We start from the raw sequence: 12168 nt of genomic DNA on the forward strand, positions 1-12168 counted from the left end.
AACACCACACCCAACGGCCGGCGCACATACACGACCACAACGGCGCTGCCGTAGCCGCACACATGGCCACCTCACCACCAGGCTCGCCCGCAAACGGCGTGCCGCGGCCCATGAGCGCGATGATTAGGCCGAACCGCAGCTCCAGTCGCATGAGCGTGAGCAGCAAGCCGGGCGGGAGCAGGGCCTCTGATGAGGACAGCAGGACGGCCGTCAAAGTTGGTAGGTGCATCTCAGGGTCCGCGATAAAACATTCTGCTAACCACGGCCTAATGCAGCTGTACGCGTGCGGCCACCACTGCAACACGGCGATCCGGGCTACGAGCTCATCCCACAGCGCTTCCGCAACGCCCTCTGCCATGTCACATCGCCCTCCAGCCTGACGATAGATGCGCCCGGCGGCAAGAAGGTCTTCGTCTTTGACCGCGTCTTCGGCGAGGACATTGAGCAGGAAGGCGTCTTCGAATACGTCGCGGACAGCGTCAACTCCTTCGTCCAGGGCTACAATGTCTCCATCCTCGCATACGGCCAGTCGGGCGCTGGCAAGTCCTACACCATGGGCACCACCGGCCCCCGCGACCAGGCGGACAACGATGTCATGGGTATGTTGAACTTGAAATGATTAAACGTCAGAACATGATACTGACTCCTCAGGTATCATCCCCCGCGCTGCGGCGTTGCTTTTCGAGAAACTCGAGGGCACTAGCAATCGCGTGTCATCGTCAGGAATCCGCGTCCCAAGCCGTCTGTCGGGCATACACAACATGGCCTCCAAGGCGTCGTCATCGTCGTCTGCCAATCGGAACTGGCAGCTCAAGGCGACCTACGTCGAGGTAAGATAAGCCCTTCCGCCGTCGCAGGCCAGAACTGACGGATGCAGATCTACAACGAGCAACTTCGCGATCTGCTGATCCCCGAGCACGTGGCTGTCAATGAGCGGCCACAGGTCAACATCCGCGAGGATCGCGATGGCCGCATCCTCCTGACGGGACTGACCCAGATTCCTATCAACTCGGTCGACGACATGCTAGGCGCGCTCAACTTCGGCTCCGCAATCCGGCAAACCGACGCGACGGCCGTCAACGCGAAATCTTCCCGCTCCCACGCAGTCTTCAGTCTAAACCTAGTCCAGAAGAAGTCGTCACCTGCCGCGCCTACTCCGACACGCGAAAAGCGCCGATCCGTCCCTATCGAGATGATGTCGGGCTCCTCGAGCGAGAGCTGGGTGACAGTCGACAGCAAGTTGCATTTTGTGGATTTGGCGGGAAGCGAAAGGCTGAAGAACACCGGGGCGCAGGGCGAGCGGGCTCGGGAGGGTATCTCCATCAATGCAGGGCTTGCGAGCTTGGGCAAGGTCATCTCGCAGCTGTCCGCACGTTCCCATGGCGGCTACGTCTCGTACCGCGACTCTAGGCTCACGCGCCTACTGCAGGACTCGCTTGGCGGCAACGCCATCACCTACATGATTGCTTGTGTCAACCCGGCCGAGTTCCATTTAAGCGAAACCTTGAACACCGTCCAGTATGCCCAGCGCGCCCGCGCTATCCAAGTCAAGCCGCAAATCCAGCAGATCCATGACGACAGTGATAAGCAGGCTGCCATCGACCGGCTGCGGGCCGAAGTACAATTCCTACGGGACCAGATTCGACTGTCTGAGCGCACGGATCGAAAGAAAGCAAACCCTCAAGAGAGCCGTGAGCGCCAGGACGAGCGCGAGACTGAGCTCCAGAACCAGTTGCTCGACGTTCAGGAGAACTACAATGCGCTGAGCGCCCGCCACGCTAAGCTAATTTCCGAGATCACCAAAGCCCGCGACAACAACGAGACGGAGACGCCTATGCTAAAGGATGCTATTGGTGACTCTGCGCTTGAGAGACTAAAGCGATCTAATTCATTCGCCGAGGCTGTCGAATCGGTAGTCTTGGAATACGAGAAGACGATCCAGACGCTTGAGTCTTCCCTTTCCAACACACGCTCCTCTCTGTCCAACAACGAGAGTGACCTCCTGGAGAAGGAGACCCGTATCGCAATCCTCGAAAGCCAGAACCACCACTTGCAATCGCGCATCCAGAAGGCAATGGAACGGGACGCGAACAACGAAGAGTATGTCCAGTCGCTCGAGCGCCAGATCGACAACTCGGCGAATGGCATCGAGAAGAACGACACCATCATCTCTGAACTGCGCGAGAAGTTGCAAAGGCTTCGTGAGAACGAAACCAGCAGCGAAGAATACATCTCCACGTTGGAAGAGCGTCTGGCCGAGAATGAGCAGGAGACTGAGATCATGAGCCGTGAAATTGAGCGACTCAAGCATGTCGTTGAGAGGCAACGCAGCGTCGCCAAGTTAGACAACCTGCTTCACGAGCTCGATGACAAAGAGCATGCTGTTGAGCCTTACACCAATGGCCATTCAAAGACACCTAGCGACCCCTTCATTGAGAAGCGCCCCAAGCTTGAGAAGCGAGTCACGAGCGAGAGCATGCACCAATTTGGCACTCCCGTGGATGCGATTCCTGAGGAGGCTGACAGTGAACGTCCACTCACAGCCAGCACCAAACATGACGGTACGGACGAGCAGAAAGATCGTTTTGCTGTCAAGGCTGCTTCAGTCGTCGGAGATGAGCCTTCCAGCCCCGCGCAAGCTCGCTTCGTCAACGACAAGCTCGATACGGTGACCCAAGAGCTGCTCGACCTGCGCGTGGAGCACGAAGGAACTCTTCAAGATTACGAGAAGCTGGCCAGCAAGTACCAAGAGGCTTTGCGGACTTTGGCCGCTCTCCAAGACTCAGTGGACGAGGCGCGCCATCGCGGAATCACATCAGTGCCTTCCTCCCGGCCAAGCTCTTTCATGGCAGAAGCGGGCGTTAATGGACTCCCAACAGAAGACTTGTCTTCCTCGCGTACATTGTCTGCGGAACTGGCCTTGGCAGAGGCTTGCAATACCAGCATTCCAGATGATGAAACAGAGGTTGGCCAAGATGAGGCCAAGGCTCGACGAGCATCAGTCGACTCCACAAACCAGGAGCAACACATTCCTGAGACCGTGTTAGTCCAGGAGCTGAAGGCCCTGAAGCTGCTTCACAACGAGAAGGAGGAGCGCATCGAGAAGCTTCAACACAGCTACTCTCAGCTGCAAGAAGAACATCAAGATACACTCGATTACGTGGAAGAACTGAAGTCGGAAGTCACAAAGGCCCAGATGCAGGCGAACCGACCATCTTCTCCATCCCTACACATGATCCGCCGCAAGTCTAGCCAAGCAGTCCTTGCGAACGATCGTTCTAACCGCGCATTCGCCTCGCTCCGTAACATGGCTTTGGATACGCTAGACGAGGACCCTGACGGCATCCAAAACTTCGAGCTCAACCTCAACACCATCATGTCCGAGCTCCACCTACGGTCTGAGCGTGTGCAGGACTTGGAGGCAGAATTGCAGTCTGTACGCAAGGAGATGGAAGGCAAGATGACATTGATCAGCGGCCTGACAAAAGAGCGCTCCAGCTTGAAAGCCGGGTCTCCTATGGATATCTCCATCGTCGCTTCAATGCAGGATCAGATGAAGCAGAACGAGGAGCATATCAAGGAGTTGAAGAACTCCCACATCCAGCGCGAGCAGGAGCTCAAAGAACAGATTGAGTCTCTCAAGGCATCTGTCAATCGATCTGATGATCTACTGTCACCTCGTCAGACGCCTGAGGGCATGCGGACTGTCAACGGTGAGGAGGAACCTGAAGACGATGCTACCCGCCACACCCACCTCTCTCAGCTTAGCGATGAGGCAGCCCACTGGCAGTCTAAGCATCTAGAAGCTATCGAAGCTACCAAAGCTTCGGAGCAGCGACATCTCGAGACTGTTCGTGAACTAGAGTCCGCCAAACAACGTCTTGAGGTCGACCATGCTCTTCGCATATCTGAGATAGAGCAAACCCGAGGCGCTGAGTCTGAGGCTGCTCTAGAACAGGAGAGGGCAAAGCACTCCGAGCTAATCGCTACTTTGGAAGCAGAGGTCCATGAGCACAAGTCTACGGCTGTCAGCCAAGCTGCTCGCCTTGCTGAGCTTGAGGCCTCTCACACAAGCATCCTTCAACAGATCGAGGAAGACTCTGAAGCTCGAGCGCTCACCGAGAAGGAGCTTGACACTCATCGATCCCTTGTAACCAATTTGGAGAGGCAAATCGATGAGCACAAAGCGGCGATCGATTACCATCAGCAGGGTATGGACTCTATCCAGAAGTCACATGCAGCTGAGCTCGAGAAGCTTACAGCGGAGCTTACGACACATCGAGAGACAACCTCTTCTCTTGAAGCGGATCTTTCTCAGGCCAAGTCTGAGATGGCGACGCTCCTTGAGGGCGTTTCGACTGTCCTTGGTGAGGAGACGGATGTCAGCAACATTCAGTCTCACATCGAAGCATTGGTCCAGGAACGCAAGTCCATCACAACCAAACTGGAGGAGGCTCAGGCCGAGCTGGAGACCCGCAGGAAGGAGCTTACGGAAGCCAACAACACCATCAGCACGCTCAAGGGCAACCTGAAGGAGTTCGAGCTCATCAACGCCGAGACGATCAAGGAGCTCGAGAAGGTCAGCGAGAAGGAGCACAAGAGCGCCCGACTCGTGCAAGAGCTCGAGGATCAGCTCAACCAGAACTGGGACCAGCACGAGGCTGCCAACAACCGACTGTCGGCTCTCCAGACCGAGCGCACTCGCGAGCTGCAAGACGCTATGACCCACGGTGAGGAGCTCGAGAAGGAAGTACAAGAGTCACGCATCAAGATCGCGTTATTAGAGGTAAGCTCATCATCTTCTTGGCTTCGAGGAATCAGCTAACATGACCAGTCACAACTCGTGGACGCGAAGCGCAACTCTAACCGTGCTTCTATTGATCCTCGTGAAGACCTTCAACGATCCAACTCGAACAACTCCACCGCGCGCAAGAGCACAGCACACACATCTCTGCCCTCACCACCACCCGCCATTCCTCTCCCACCTCTTCCGCCTGGCAGCCCCCCACCTCAGGCCAGTGCGCCGTCTCCTCCTACTTCGCGCCATCAGAGCAAAGACATTGCTCACGCTCAGTTGGTCGAAGACCAGGAGGCTCGCATCCGTACCATCGAGAAGCACCTGTTTGCTGAGAAGCAGCTTACAGCTACTCTTGAGGATGCTCTGACCGACCTCGAGGCTTCAAGCACCAAGACCAAGACTGATCTGGATCAGTTCAGGAAGAAGTGCGCCGGCCTAGAGGAAGAGCTGAACATGATGCGCAAGGAACGCAGCGCAGCCCGCCACTCTCTTCAAGCCGTGGAAGAGGAGCGCAACGCCCGCCTTCGCGTTGAAGCCGAGCGCGCCCACCTTGAAGCTCGCATGGCCGCCCTCAACAACGCACAAAAGAAGGGCAAGAAGAAGGGCACTTTGAACTGCTTCTAGGCTTCTCCGCCTACCCACCCACCCACATCTTTGACCTTCATGTATCTGCTTCATTGTCATCTGCTTATACCGGCGTACACTGGAAGGGATCTTTACACACCGCGCTACATACCCCCGATACACCTGCTCTACATAGTTCGACGCTTTCTGGAGCATGTTTTGTTTTCGACATGTCTTTATGCTTTCAACGATTTGCAATGCTCGCATCTCTAGCACACATTTACCGTTGGACGCGGTCATGGCCGGTTGGACACGGAGAGGAACCCTTTGCTTGGTGCCTCTCTCTTCTTTCTTGCCTTTATGTTTGCATGCCCCATACCCCCCTTTTCACTTCTTCTTCACTTCAAGCCACATTACTTTTTTTTTCCTAATGTATATTTTACGGCAGTTGGCAGCTTGGATGGACCACAGTTAGTCAGAGCCGGAACCGAAGAGAGGCTATCTGGATTGTACGTTGAAATTGCTTTGGTGCGTGCATAGCGAAAGAGAGAGGGCGAAACGATGAACAATTTCCATTTCTTTCTACCTTTCTTGTTCCTAATTCGGGCTTTTTATTTCTCTTCTGTGGGACGGGCAGATGAAATGGGATATATGTGAGAGGGAGGTTGTTTTTCTGATGGATGATCCAAGGGACAACAAAATATCATGCCTTCGTTCTACATAAACATGACTTCGCCGTTGTGCCTCCTTTGACGTTGATCGTACAAACAATGCATCACCCCACCTCGTCTCGCCTCCCTTGATCTATAGAACCGACATGGTGGAAATGCTATAGCAAGCAAGCCCTTGACATATCATATCACATGACCCTCAACACCTGCACTCCCATCACACCATCACAAAATCGCGAAACCCCTTCGTCACAGTTATGACGACGGACGCGTAATTTCGCGTTCCAGCCCTAAACGCAGGAGATCGCGATTTGCGTAGGATCGAAGTGGCCTCGCCGCTAAGGTTTACCGTGCCTCTTCCTCCCTACTTTCCACATTAGTGCATGGTGCCTGTGCCGCCCCGGCCATCCTTCGGTATATGAGTAATCATGTCATGTACCTGCCGCGTATTTCTGTGCCGCAATTTGTGCGGCGTGGTACCTGGGTAGGTGACTAGTAGTGGTAGCGGCGCGGACGCGATGGATGCGATGGGGTGTTGGTGCGGGATCGTGTATTGTTTGTTGTTGTGCTGTGAAGGATTTACGCGGGCGAGTACGGGGGAGTTGAATTTTCGCACGGTTCGCTTGCGTTGGGTTGTAGGTGCGTGGATGTGTGGATTATGAAGGCGTGGCGTGGGTGTATTTGGGGTTTGCATTTGTGTTGGAGCGTTTGGCAAGGGAGGAAGGTGTGTATTTGAGTTGTGAACGGGACTATAGGTGGTTCGAAGGGCTTTCTGGGCTGGCGGTGTGTTAGGGCCTGTTTCTTGGGAAAACTCTTGCGTGACGTGTTCGAGACATTGGACAAGATGTTCAACGTATCTATGCCCGGTGTTTGGTAAGATTTGGACGGGGGTGGGGACAGTGTAGGTGAGGTGCGTATATTCTCAACTTTCCTACTTGAAGAAATGCACCATGACCACCTGGGCAGTCTTCGTGGTAAGAGATTGATTCGTATTGGGTGTTCTTTGATGTGTGCCCTGGCCGACGATATGTTGCATACTCTTATTTTACGGCCTTTTTCATACGGTAGAGGGCTACACCAGACTTGGACACCTTTTTAAAGATACCCCACGGCTTATGTATTCGTTTTAGTGATGTGTGCCCTTCACCAGAGGACATGATAGTAATCGTTCGCCCACTCCCTCAACTTCCAAGGTTGACAAAAGAGTGGACTTTTCAAGTACGATCTGGAGCTCCCCTGCGCCTTCCTACTCGATGATACCGATGTGCTGTGTAATTCGGGGTGAGCCGTGCTCCTGAAACCTTGCGCCTCTCTTACTATGAACATCTACCAAGACATAGGGTATTTCTCTGATATTTGAAGCTCATGTTGTCTGCGGATCGTGCATGACGTGCGCGACCAGTCCTTTTCTCTCGATATGCGTTTGCGGCAGGTAATATCCAGTCACACGGGCAGCAATAAGCATATCTAGAGCGATCTGGAGCGTTAAAGTCTTGAAGGCTGGACATATCACCCTGATGCTCGAATTTAGAGTAGATAGTCTGGAGTAGTTACTCCAAACCTTGGAAGGCTGTGAAGTTGAATCACCGCACCGCATGAGAGAGCTCACCTGGGCAGTCAATTCGCGTTGCGAATTGACTGTCTTTGCACGATAAATCGTTTCTCGGTAGACATATGTGTTGCAAAGACCTCACGCGAAATAGTTGATGTCCAATACACTCAACTTGCATCGCTGTGGATGGGGAGGCTGGACGAGCGGGGCTGGTTACATAAGCACGCTACGGAGGCTCGGCGCCGGGGCTCAAGCTAAAATTTCTGGAGCTCAAAACCGTTCTCTACATCATTCTCATCACCAGCACCACATCGCGCTTCATGATGCGCGCGCTTTCATTCAAGCGCCTTGATCAACATTAACGCAGCCATCGCGTATGCTCTAGTTACCAGGTAAGCCTTTCCCAGCTTCGCGACTCCTGCAGAAGATTATCACATACGAACAATCCAAATCCTACAGCACCGTGAAGGACTACACAACTCTAGAATTACAATGATGCACTCAAGCGCAGCGGCACTATCAGAACATTCATTCCGAACAGCTGCTAACAAAGCTTCAGTGTCGCGATCCATATCGCGCTTGGCTTCTTCCTCTCTACTCAATCTCTTCAAAGGTAAGACTCCACCACTACTCCCATCCCCCTCCGCAGAGTGATGAAAACACGACACGGAAAGGCATTCCTCGACCTGAATATACAATGTCGACACCCTTGCTTTTAGTTTCAGCCTTGTCTGATCCTGCTCAATGCTATCGCATATTTGCAAAACTTCTTTGCGATGAACGTGCTAACATTGATCCTCGCAGGTACATACTCCCACACACGATCCCTTCCTCCCTCCCGAATACACCTGGCTTCCTGATGAAACCCTGATGCGTCGGGCGGACATAACGTATGCCTTGACCGGCATCCATCAAAAGCAGGCGTACAAACCTGTGGGTGTTCGGAAGAGGCTTTACTTGTTGATAACAGCATCTCTGATTGCCTCCACACACCACACACTGCGATGCTTCTTTGCGGACTGTTCAACTAACAGCCTCCGCAGGTATGGCACACTCTCTTCTCCAGCAGTCGGTCCATCATTATAATGATGATTATGATATTCACGCTGTGTGAGAGGCGGCGTTGTAACGAGCGTCCGTCTTACTGATCACGACAAACACAATCTGATTTAATGAGGTAAGTCTGGATCAAAGCCATCGATCCTGCGAACATTCGCTAACATGACGCAGGCTGATTCTTGATGGACTCGTACTTTTTCATCCCATCACGGATGTCACATGTCTCTGTGGACGTACGCTGACATCTCGACACCAGTGACCCTCTCACCCTCACATGTCTTTCATGCTGCATCTCTCGGTAAGTTCAATCGCATCCCAACTCGCCCGCCACCCCTAGTATGATGAACAACATGATTCGCTGTGTTCTTTCTTAATCACATTGAAGATAATATCACCTTGGAGAACTGATCCCTACACCTTACATCTGTCGCTTTGTCTCCAATATGTGTTGGACTTGCTGGCTAACCATGGACAGTAAATCATCCCAGTTGGTCGATGTTGAGCAGCTTTGCGATGCTCGAGGTGTATATAGCCAATGCAATTGTTTATGAACCAGATTTGATTCCCTTCAACTTGACCGTGATGGCGCAATGTTTCAAATATGATGGTGTTGGAATGATGATCCTTGGATGAGTGCATAGATTCTAACGGCCCACGGTGACCGCTTTTCTCACCGCATACCATCCGGTGTACCTCAACATGTTCACTCGCCCGCACCCGCCAGCTCCCCGAGACCAGATTCCCTGTACCGGCATCTACCAGCATCGTGGGTCTTGGGTGCGTCTATGCAAACCACATTAGGTCTGGTTCGCAGTTAAACGCGCATGCGATACGCGACACCTGCATGAAATGGCGGTCAAGGGACAGGATGTCCGCTGTTGTCAGAATCGCTGCAAGAAAGAGCTTAGCTCTGCAGGTACCCACCTGTTGTTTTCCCCTTCTCGCCGGTGTGAATTGCTTGCAGTAGTATCTGTTTATCTCCCGAGCAACCAAAGATTTTCGCACTGGTTCAGAGTTTGCGTTGGTGAAGCGGGGGAAAAAGCTGAGGCCGGGTGGAGGTTGGGGTCGTCTCTATCAGCACTAGGTATCACTATCAGATGGGCGCACGGTTTGCTGGGTTTTCAAGATGTCGACGATGTTGTCTCTGCTTTGAGCAAGGGAGATGAGGTGGTTGGATTTTTGAAGTAAGTCACGCGGGTGATGCATTGGAGAAAGCCTATTCTGGTGTTGATGAAACAGTAGATTGCGTTGTCTCGTATTGTGTTGTCTCTATGCTGTGTTGTCTCGTCTTGTCTTATGAGAAAGAGGTTTAGTTTTGACGCTCTAGAGTATTGGTGTGAGATGACGTGGTGCGTGTAGTGTGGGGTGTGCATGTTTCTCGGTCTGTGGCGTCCTCGCATCGAGAGACACGACTAAGACGTGCATGTATTGATGAGGCGGGGTGATGACAAAGTTTGATATGGGAGCTGAGGCAGAGAGTTGTTTGACTTTATTGGTGCTGTGTGCTGTACCTTCAGTCACGAGACCGCATGTGAATGTGATGAGAGCTACATAGCGTATGAGTTGTTCACGTTGGAGGGGAGATGAAGCAGGTGACGGTAGATCTGCGGAACGGGCAGTATCTCATGCAGAGGATATGCACAGCTTTGCGGGGGATACATCGGTGGTTCTGCTGTACACAGGTCGTCTGTTGCTCAGCTCACGTAAACACTAGCTCGATGGACCGAGGGCCAAATTGCGATCGCAACAACGGTAGTTCACTCGCAGAAGATTTACATGTCCTGTGTCTGCTTCGGACCGAAGCCTTGCGGAGTCCGTGGAGCTGACGTTGGATGTCTCCGATGAGAGATGCCGATAGGCAACGTTCGGAAAGCGGGGAGGCAGTGGTGATCCGTACACTGCAGAGACCCTGAGATGGCGAGATTGATAAAATCGGCGATTATATGGGCAACAAGAGGCTCGTTGGCCGGCTGAACTCTGGCATTCGCCGAAAGCTGGCATCGTCAGCTGAGCGCGCTGCTGATGTACAGGACGGTAGCTGAGATGTTGCGAAACGTGAGTGGCTTTTTCAACGCAATGAAATCAATAAAGACAAATATGACTGCGCAACCTGACTTCAAGGTCCAGTACCACCTACGTCGTCGTGCAGCAGCCAGCGCCACAGCATGAAGCAACGACAGATTGTTCTATCGTAATCGGGAGAACGGTTGGCTCGAGGCTCAGCTACCGTTGCGCTAGCACGTTTCTTCTCCAACGTCTGTCTCCTTATTTCTTCCGAGACAAAGATGCTTTTGACAAGAGGCATGGCAGCTGAAACAAAGCAAGTGTGCCGCGATCGAGCGATGCCATCTCTCTCCTGTGTCAGCGCCCGTCGTTTTGGCCAAGTCGGCGTTGCAGAACGGCCCCAGGAACCAGGTCGTTTAGGTCGGGTGCGCAAGGAGAACCGGTTTTCACAGAGGAGCACAATAGCACGACGTTGTTCACGGGTGACGCAAACGGACACGGGCTGCCCTGAGGTAGGATGCCTCCTATGTTCGTGCCGTGTCGCGTGGGTCTTTGACGTCCCGGCTGTTGTTGCAGGTGGGTGGTGCTCGGGAGGGCTGATAACGATGAGCGTTGCAGCGCCTACCGATGCGGAGTGGGGGACGAATGCGGTGTTCAGACTGATGACATTTCGGTATGCGCACCGGATAGGGTACGGAGTATGACTTGCAGTGCACCGTACTCGTCTCTGGTGTAAGCTTGTTGGGCTACTGGGGATGGGTGCACGATTGGCTGGGTATTGGGATTTCACAACTGCCTGAATGCGCACTCATAACACGGAGGTTGCCAGATGACATGGCCAGCTATTGTTGGCCTGGTGATACTGCTGCGCACAAGAAGTATGGGTGTTTGAATAGAGAAAAAGATGGTCGTCAATAAAGCGTGCTAGTCAGACTTGGTCGCACGTCTCTGAGGTGATGGGCGATCGAGGTGAAAATTCGGAATAGGAGAGCTCGTGTCGGAGATTCTGCGCCCATCTGGCATCAGGCAGCATTCAGGGTGGGCCGGCAATCTACTCGGATAGCCTGTGACATGATCTCAACACGGGAGAAAGATTCTGGAAGAATGAGGGCCCCGTCGTAAATCTTGATGTTCCCTGGGCCCAACAGCTCGCCCAGCAAAAGACGAAACCATCGTCGAGTGCGCATGGACTGCAGTTCTTGGGTGACATTCAGGGTCCGTCGCTGATAGCGCAGGGACTGACAGGATGAACGACGGAATTGCGCGCGTCGGGAGGGAGCGGCCAGCTTGCGGTGGCCGTCGAAAGTCTGCTTTACTCGTGCAAACTCTCTCGAGGCTCGAATGAGGCGCGGTCTATTGATGGGCAAAAGCAACTTTGCCGCACCTCCGCAAAGGTTCCCGCGCAGAATAGAGTTGGGCCTTGCGCTCGCTGCCGTTTGGTCGATCACAGGAGGTTACACGACGCGTCGGGCACTCCACAACGCGCCGCGCCCTGCATCGTTCTCGAAGACGCTTGAGAT

At 53.4% G+C, this 12168-nt stretch overlaps 1 protein-coding gene across 1 annotated transcript; it reads left to right on the plus strand.

The window, feature by feature from the left end:
• Window positions 1-62: 62 nt before the first annotated feature.
• On the plus strand, window positions 63-5422 carry J4E87_005191 (uncharacterized protein; the record flags this gene model as incomplete). The annotated part of the gene is made up of 5 exons (XM_049376807.1): window positions 63-219; window positions 276-599; window positions 652-830; window positions 878-4786; window positions 4835-5422. The coding sequence occupies 5 exons, from the start codon at window positions 63-65 to the stop codon at window positions 5420-5422; spliced, it is 5157 nt and encodes a 1718-aa protein (XP_049233663.1).
• Window positions 5423-12168: the final 6746 nt, after the last annotated feature.

The sequence above is a fragment of the Alternaria ethzedia genome (genome assembly GCF_023757985.1).
Source record: "Alternaria ethzedia strain BMP 0044 chromosome Unknown scaffold_10, whole genome shotgun sequence".
In the NCBI taxonomy this organism is placed as follows: Eukaryota; Fungi; Ascomycota; class Dothideomycetes; order Pleosporales; family Pleosporaceae; genus Alternaria; species Alternaria ethzedia.